The sequence below is a fragment of the Otolemur garnettii genome, unplaced genomic scaffold, assembly GCF_000181295.1.
Source record: "Otolemur garnettii isolate 467f Iridium unplaced genomic scaffold, OtoGar3 scaffold00023, whole genome shotgun sequence".
Classification (NCBI taxonomy): domain Eukaryota; kingdom Metazoa; phylum Chordata; class Mammalia; order Primates; family Galagidae; genus Otolemur; species Otolemur garnettii.
Genome location: NW_003852418.1, coordinates 774,259 through 783,384, shown reverse-complemented (window position 1 = coordinate 783,384; position 9,126 = coordinate 774,259). Strand labels below are relative to the sequence as shown.

The window sequence follows — 9,126 nt, the reverse complement described above, 5'->3', positions numbered from 1 at the left end:
GCTCATAGCAGCCTCCAGCTCTTGGGCTTAGGTGATTCTCTTGCCTCAGCCTCCCAAGTAGCTGTGACTACAGGCACCCGCCACAACACCTGACTACTTTTTTGTTGCAGTTTGGCCGGGGCTGGGTTTGAACCCACCACCCTTGGTATATGGGGCTGGTGCCCTACTCACTGAGCCGCAGGCACCGACTCATCTTTTCTTTTTTTTAGAGACAAGGGTCTCACTCTATTGCCCAGCCTGGCCTCAAATCCCTAGACTAAAGCGATCCTCCTAACTCAGCCTCCTGATCAGCTGGGACTATAGGTATGCACTACCAAGCCTGGTTGTCTCCATCTTTTATGTCTGGCATGAATGTTGATTCACGCACAAAATTGTTTAGGGTGACTCTAGCTGTACACGACCTCTCTGCTCCCTGGATCAGTACCACTCGGGGGCCCCATTCTCTTGCTGATACTTCTGCCTCTCACCCACTCCCTGTGCCTGGGCTGGGGCCTTAGACAGACCAGGCTGCCAAATGACTAGATTCTCTCCAGTGAATCTCAGTCAAATGCAAACCGTGAACCCATCTACTGTGCCCAGGTAAGTCCGAAGTTCGCAGGGAAGGTGGTGGCTCTGAGACAATGAAAATGTCAGTTCTTGAGCCTGTTACCTTAAGTTTTTGTTGCAGACTTGGCCAAGTATGTGAGAGATTTATACATTACTGATGTGATAGCCAATGTCACCAAAATGCCTGAGACATAAGCATTCAATTCAAGTCAACAAATATTTGCTGAGTTCTCAATTGGTGTAAGACATTCAAATTTAATAGGGGTGAGGAGACAAACTGTGACTTAAGAGAGAAGTCTGCAGGAGGGACAGGTGAAAAAGAGGTCATGTCGTTCCCAGCCGCTTCACACCTGTGAGGAAGCTTCGCCTGCTAGGACGGTGCCTGAGTGGGGGCAGCAAACGCTGCTCACAAATGCATCCCTCACCCCTGGCCGCCCAGGCTCTCCGAGCATCACTGAAGCTGCTGAGCACTAATGGCCTTGGAATGTTTGCCAGTGCCCAACAAAACGGCCTTGGCATCAAGGAGACAGATGTTTGTCAGGAAATGGCAGGGCCCTGGTGCCCACGGCACAGAGCAGCTCTGTGAATGCCGGGAGAGTGGCTGCAGCGATTATTCTATGTCAGTGCTAATCAATTTCACACTCTCTTCAATGCTGATAATAGATAATCTTGGGGGAAACAGGCTAAGTCTTCCTACAGCTACCGGTCACCGCTTACTCAGTCTTCCTCAAAAAAGTCTATGCTTCACCTCCAACAAAGCATCTGATGGTGCCAACACTCTGTTCTGCTAGGCAGAGTCCTTCTGGAACAGCTGGCAAGGAAGATGCTCTCAGGGAAAGGACTGCCTGGCTTCCTTAAAAGTTACGCATAATTCCAAAGGAACATCTAGCAGCCGCAGCAGCAGCTTCTACTTACTGAGCAGGGCACTTTGTATACTTTATGCTTAGGCTTCATAATAACTCTGCAAGGGAGGAATTATTATTCTCATTTTACAGATAAGAAAACAAAGCTTAAAGAGGTCAACTCAATTGTCCAAGATCTCAGAGCTCGGAAGTGGCAGAGCTACAACTCAAATCCAGGCCTATCTGAGTCTCTACCTTGTGCCCACCTTAGCTTTTCTACCAGGCTGCTGCTCCTCTGTCTAGAAGACAACTCAGTCACTGATCAACCTATCATTGTGCTTTTAATCCCTTCCACTGTCCACAAATGGCGGAGCTGCCAAAGGATATTTAGCTGGCCCTCAGGGAAAACATTAAACTTGAGGGGTCAGATCACCTTGGCTAACACCTCATAGCTAAGAAACTGAGGCTACAAGAGCTACAATGACAAGCCCTGGCTGGAGGGGATTTCAAGGTGGTGCCAACACTAAAGCCCAGGTCTCCTGACTCCTGGGTGCTCCTTTTACCACCTTCTCAATCTCCTTCAGCAGACAGCATCAAGGATTCCCGCAGGGATGGATTCTAACGGTCTCATTGCTGGTTCCTTATGAAAACCAGGCGGAATTTCAATTTGTTTCTAATTATCGCTGAGATAAAAGAGAAAGAATACACTACTCCAGCACTCTAGCAATTGCTAAATGTCCATCAAGTATAAGTTATTGTATAGAAAAGAAAAGTTTAATCAAAGAACAAAACAAAGGGGTTGGAGTATGTGGTGTGTGTGGAGCCCGCTAGTATCTAAATTCCAGCCTCAGAATTTAGAGTCACTGCCTTTTATCTTGCTGAAGCATCACTACATAAAAGAAGAAAGTCTCTGTTAATCAATGCAATCAATCAACACTTCTGGAGACTTAGTAGGTTTGGGGATCACAGGGAAGTCCCCCGCATGAAAAACACAGTTATACATCCACTAGTGTTCATAAATGAAGAAATATTTCGTGAAAGGGGAGAGGTGAATAAAAGCGGCAAACAGAATCAGGCAGGACACGGACGACAGGGTGGCCGTCTTCCTTTAGGTTTTCAGCTTTCACCCTGGCCTGAGGCAGAGCCTGAGGGAAGCGCTAAGGCCTGTGCAATTCCCAAGGCACACAGCTCTGCTGCAGCCAGAGGATCCCAACGTGGGTGGTGGGGGCAGTGCGGAAACTGGCTCTCTGTGAGGGTCAAAAACTTCAAGCGTATTTTAAGGCAAGAAGACTGAAAAAAGAAGGAAAATGAGGTCTCCTTCAGAATTGTTAAAAAAGCAAGAAAGAGATTATTTTGTACTGTGACCAAAGACCAAGGAGGGCATTGTAGGGGACAGAATACAAACCAGATATTAAACAGCAGACAAGAAAACTTACACTGATTAAGGGGTACAGATGGGAAAGGTACAGACACCAGAGACCAAAATGGAAGAAAGTGAAAAATACAGAAGGGAGGATTAACACCATAGTAAGCACAGTCCCTCAAGAAAAAAAATCGAATTTTCACTTCCCTCAACTACCATGAGCATAAGCAAATGAGGGCAGCCATTTGGAACCAGGTATTTGCCTTGGCTGTAATACATCTGGGCTTCCCTTCTCTAGGTGTCCACTTTTCCACCCAAAAATAGGGGAACTGGATTCAGGGCCACTCAGTAGTGATCACCCTTCCTCAGAATGCCACCGCCAGGACTAGAGAAGCCAGCCAGCACGGTACCAAGACGTGCTCTGTCAACACACAGCCAAGTCACGGTGCTGTACTCTGGTCAGATTTTCTAAGCCAAGCACCCTCGTCAAGGTGCTTGTGTTATCTACCCAGACTCCCAGGTCAGACCCGGATCAATGCGACATATCCTTCCTTCTAGGAGACTGTCACTGCTGTCAGAAGAGCAGTTATAACTTTGGCAGACGGTCATCCCCTCTGCTCTTACAACACATCAGACAGCACCTCTGCCCTTGCCTATCCTATGGGGAGATACGACGTACACAGGGACCCAAATTGAGTGCAAGTCAATAGCTGGCAAAGAGAGGCAGGGATACGTACGTGTTTTTCTCCTTCAATCTTCTTGTCTGATAGCTGCATTGCATTCATATATTTAAAATGCAACTCCATTAGTCTATCAACCTGAAAGAGAGAGATTTCACAGGCCTGAGTGAGAAGGAAAGAGAATACCAAGGCAAGAGAACAGTGGCATGGGGGGCCTATTCATCTCACTGTTACTCCTTACAAAGGGAGATCCTCTCCACCACTTCTAACAGCTGGTACCAGCTCTGCTGAGGGACACATCAGGAACAGATCAAAGAGCTGGGCTGGAACAAAGCAAACACTTAGGATGGATGCAGAGTGAGCACAGGCCCATTCCTAAAAGGAGACTATGCATTCTCAGCTCTTCTAGGACTCCCAGGAATTCAAGTTGTTGAAAACAAATAAATAAATAAAAATTCAAGTTCCTTCCTGCAAAGAGAAGGAGCTTGAAGTTACATACTTGATATTCACTTAGAACTTTATAGAAATTTCTTTTTTCAAACTGAAACCTTTCATGTTCAGATTTTGCCCCAGAGCTGATCTTTTTTAAAAAATGCCCAAGTAAAATCTTTTTAGTTGCTTCTGAGTCAGAAGAGAGAGCAAGAAAACTCCTTCAGCAACTTGAAACAAGGCCCTGACTTTTGCTCAGCAGTAACTTAAAAATCAGTTTTAACTTTAGCAATGTCATGCTTCAAACATGACCTGAGGAATACTCAGTAGGTTTGAAAAAGTTTCTTTTTTTTTCTAAGTCTTCCAAAAGATAGAAGGAATACTGTGAAGCTACCCCAAATTCCTGACTTATCTTTTTATCAGGGTGGTACCAACATGGGCTCTTGACAACTCTGGTATTTATTTACTTAGAGGCTGATATTTGTTAACAGATGTTGCTTCAAAATGGTATCTGTCTGGGAAGACTGTGCCCAAACCCTCTTTAGCTAACAACAATGACCCCAAGACCTTTTTACATTTCAGTTTACAAAATATTTTCATGTCCATCATTTCCTTAAAAATTTGATAAGGTAGGCAGGGAAGATAGACCATCACCCACATTTTAAAGAAGAGGAATCTGAAACACAGATGTTAAATGATGTCATCAGGGAGACCTAACTGCTAAGATGCTCTGTCCTAACCCGATCACGCTACACGGCTAGTGAGGAGAGAGAAATGGTCAAAGGTCGGCTCAAACAGATGGTCTTAAACTTCTTTCCAAAGTAGGGAAAAGCTTCAGCCTTACCTTGAACACAAGCAGGAAAGAAGTTACTAAAGGTTGAAAGAGGGCTCTTAGTTTTACTCTATTGTGATAAAGAACATAGGCCTTCTGGACTCAGCAGCCTGGGTTCAAATCCCAGCTCTGATCCTTATTAATGGTGTGTTCTCGGACAAGTCATATAATGTCTCTAAACTTCAATTGCCTTATCTGTAAATGTGAATATACCTACACCAGGCCAAATCAAGTAGTTGTATGAGAGTATCTGCAATAATGAAAGGTACCTACTCTATTACCCACTCCAAAGTATTCACTCAATAAATGGTAGCTCTTGGCTACTGCTAAAAATCTTATGGCTTGGCACAACACATAATGGTATAAAACATCCACCTAATCTCATTCACACGATCATTCCCAGCTTCCATGGCCCATCTTGGTCAAGCTCTACTGTTTCCTTACCATCATCTTCATTTTTCCATCATCACTCATCTAATTCATCTTCCACTGACTCTTCAAGATGGATATTCATGTCTCCACTTTGTTTATTTATTTATTTAGACAAAGTCTCATTCTGTTGCCCCAGACTAGAATGTTGTGCCATTAGACTAGCTCACAGCAATCTCAAACTCCTGGGTTCAAGCGCTCCTCCTGCCTCCGCCTCCCAGAATGCTAAGGTTAGAGCCACTTTAAAACCAGAGAAAATGAGGCTCAGAGTAGCACTGAAAATAGCAAAACCAGGTTCAAATCCAAATGTCTGAATCCAAAGTCAATGCTCTTCTGTTTTTTGCAGTTTTTGGCCGGGGCTGGGTTTGAACCCACCACCTCTGGTATATGGGGCTGGCGCCCCATTCCTTTGAGCCACAGGTGCCACACCAAAGCCAATGCTCTTAATCACTTTGCTATGGTATGTGCCATCCCTGAACCAAAAAGCCTATAATAATTCACTTTCACTGTGTCTAAAAATCTCCTTAAAGTACTAGTTGACATCACCACGAGGTGCTACCACTCCCAGGGGAATGCATTTGGAGATGAGAAGCAGTATAACCAGAAAAACCTTTAAGATCTAGGGCAACAGGGCCTAGGTGCTGGAAAGGAGATTTTAGGGCGGGAACACTCAACTCGGTATCCCTCAGATCACACCAGGTAAGAGCTTGGCCATCTCCCCAGTCTTGGCCCCATCCCCACAATCACCCACCTTTTCACTGTCATTTTCAGTGAATTTGTTCAGAAGCCGGGTTCGCTGCTGCCCTCTCAGGTTCCGCAGGAGGGAAGCCAGGATCGAACAGACATGCTCTGGGTTGGGAAGGAGAAAAGAGAACATGCTGAGATCAGAGCAGTAATTATTACCTCTCTTCAAATGTCGTCTGGCTCTTTTGAGGGGGGAATAAGCAGGCCTCTCTGACTGCTGCTATTGATTAATACAAGAAGCTAAATTGTGTCACTGGAAAACCGAACTGATCTTCACACACTGCACAAAAACACACTCAAATGGGATGATGTCCTCAAGGACAACTTGAGCAAGTGAATCAAAACTAAGTTAGAATTGCTATTCTGCCTGGGAATTAATTGATTTTTTATTGTCCACAACAGAACCACAAACAAATCCACCATTTACAGAAACAACGTGCGAACAGAATGTGAATACCAGCCACGACACAAGCAAGCAATGAATAAGACATGTTCTATCGAATTCTCAAATTACCTTATAACTTTCTGAAATAAATACCCTGGAATTAAATAAGAAATATCATAGGGCTCCAGTGTGATCACTTACATTCTGATATAGCCAAAACCCCCACTTCAAGTTTAAAGGTGGCTGGACCTTGAACACTTCAAAACAGTGAACAAGGCTTTTTGAGCTCGCATAACGCTGCGGCTTCTATTATAAAATACTATTCTTCTATTCTTGGAAGAAGAGGGTAATTGAAGGGTATGTTATAGGCTTCGGTTTTAAGGATTTTAAAAAATTCTTTTAAAGAAAAGAGTCTCAAGTATAATGACCTTGAAAGGAAGGTGACAGAAGTCTACTCACGGAGAAATGGCAAAACAAAGTTTATTTTGAAATAAGATGTTCACAGAGTAAACAACAAATATTCTGTTTGAAAACTGAGGAGCACTTTTAACATGCCAAAGTTGCCCTGAGTTCTCAAAAAGTCTCTAAAAGAGGCTACACATAAGCAGTCTTACTTCTCTGACTGCAGCACAGACAGTATTTTGTACTAGTGTTTTCTTCTTCACTTCTATCATTTCCCCAATCTCCTAACACTGGAGTTATTCAGTCCACAGTCTTCTATTTTCTATTGATATTTACATCCCCGGTGATCTCATCTTGTCCCATGGCTTTGAAAACCATCTTACAGCTGACAACTCACAAATGTGATTCTCAGGTCAGTCCTGTCCTCTGGATGCTGACTCATACACACCTTTCTACCTGCTCTCTTCAGTTAGTTATTCAACAAGTTCTTTAAACTTAACATGGCCAAAATTGGCTTGGCGCCTGTGGCTCAAGTGGCTAAGGCGCCAGCCACATACACCTAAGGTGGCGGGTTCGAATCCAGCCTGGGCCTGCCAAACAACAATGATGGCTGCAACTGAAAAAAAAATAGCCAGGCATTGTGGTGGGCGCCTGTGGTCCCAGCAACTTGGGAGGCAGAGGCAGGAGACTCGCTTGAGCCCAGGAGTTGGAGGTTGCTGTGAGCCGTGATGCCACAGCACTCTACCCAGGGGGACAACTTGAGGCTCTGTCTCAAAAAAAAAAAAAAAAGTCCAAAATTGAGCTCTTGACCTTCCTCCCTAAACCTCAATGGCAACCAGGCTCTCCAGATTCTCAAGCCCCAAACAGTGAAGATGTCCCCGATTCTCTCCTTTCTCACTCTGCTTTCACATTATCTCCAGGATTGCATCTCTTCTCCTGCTGCCATTGCTGCTCCCACCTGGTCCACACAACCCGCAGTTCTTGCTCAGAGTATTTAATAGCCTACTAGTGAGAGACCCTTTGCTTCCACCCTTGCCACCTTTGGCCTAATCTCCATAGAGCAGCCAGAATGATTCTTCAGATTAAAATCTAAAACCAGAACTGTTTAAAACCTTCCCAATGACTCCCCAACTCAGACCAAATGCTGCTTCTAAGGCCGTGCTCTTCTTTCCTCTGGGCCTCTGCAGGCATTGTCTCCTCTCCTGAAATATTCTCTCACCAAATCATTTGCATGGCTTACTCTTCCTCTTCTTGGTGAGCCTTTCCTACGACTATCATATTGAAAAATGTAATACTTTGCAGCACCTGTAGCTCAGTGAGTAGGATGCTGGCCACATACACCGAGGCTGATGGGTTCAAGCCTGGGCAGGGCCTGCTGAATAACAATGACAATGGCAACCAAAAAACTGCTGGGCATTCCAGCAGTTGCCTGTAATCCCAGCTACCTGGGAGGCTGAGGCAAGAGAATCGCTTAAGCCCAAGAGTTTGAGGTTGCTGTGAGCTGCGATGCCACAGCACTCTACTGAAGGCAATATAGTGAGACTCTGCCTCAAAAAAAAAAAAAAAAGAAAAATGTAACACTACACTCCACATGGCTATTTTCAAGTCTTACCTGCTTTATCCTTATTTTTCATCAAGTATTACCTTCTTAAATACTATTTATTTATTTTGTTCACTATCTCCCTTCAATTAGAATATGAGTTCCATGAAGGCAAGGGTTTTAGTCTACTTTGTTCATGGCTATATGCCTAGTTCTAAAACAAAGTCTGGAACATAGTAGGTTTTTTGGAAACATCTGCTGAATAAATAAATAAATAGGAAGAACTCAAGCTCTCAGTATTAGTTTTCGGTGGTGCAGTGTGGGGCACCTTAGAATTCTGCATATCTTTCAAATGCCTTTAGACAGCCTTGGGATAGGACACTGCCAATCCCAAGTTCAGACCAACATTATCCTTGCATTGCTAACATGCTTTCAAACTGTTCAGTTATAGAAATTCCTTAGAGTTTTGGAAGCTTCTTCTCAGGGAACCATCAGTTTAAAAAAAAAATTGGTAAATTTTTTCAGTATAAAAAATATAAACTTAAACTATGCTGTGGATAGAGGTATTATATATACTTTCTCAAGACGTGGGGTTTACCCCCCCCCCAAAATATCTTTCTTTAAACTCTTGTGTAAAGCTGGGATTGAAGTAGTATAATCCCTATCTACTGTCATCACCTACGGGAACGTACGGTAAGGTGAAGGCAGAAAGTGGAGAGTGGAAAGAACAGGTCCTGCCCCCACACGAAGGCTAAAAATATCATGAACCTGGGGGTAAGAACAGTGAACCAAGAGAGCTCAGCTCAGGATGAGAAAGTAGATTAAGAAAGAGACATCTTTGGGGGAACATAGCAGGGAAAGTCCTCTGACCATTGTATATGAGGTCTGATAACTGAGTTTATAAACTTGCCACTGTGTGCTCACATTGGCAGCA

General features: G+C 44.0%; 1 protein-coding gene across 1 annotated transcript in view; it reads right to left on the bottom strand.

Annotated features, from left to right (window-relative positions):
* Positions 1-9,126, bottom strand: part of CTNNBL1 (catenin beta like 1) — a 171,265-nt gene that overhangs the window by 25,165 nt on the left and 136,974 nt on the right. The window contains exons 12-13 of the mRNA XM_003787583.3: positions 5,873-5,970; positions 3,489-3,569 (exon numbers count right to left, since the gene is read on the bottom strand). Coding sequence (XP_003787631.2) covers positions 3,489-3,569; positions 5,873-5,970 — 179 coding nt within the window. The remainder of the gene's footprint in view (positions 1-3,488; positions 3,570-5,872; positions 5,971-9,126) is intronic.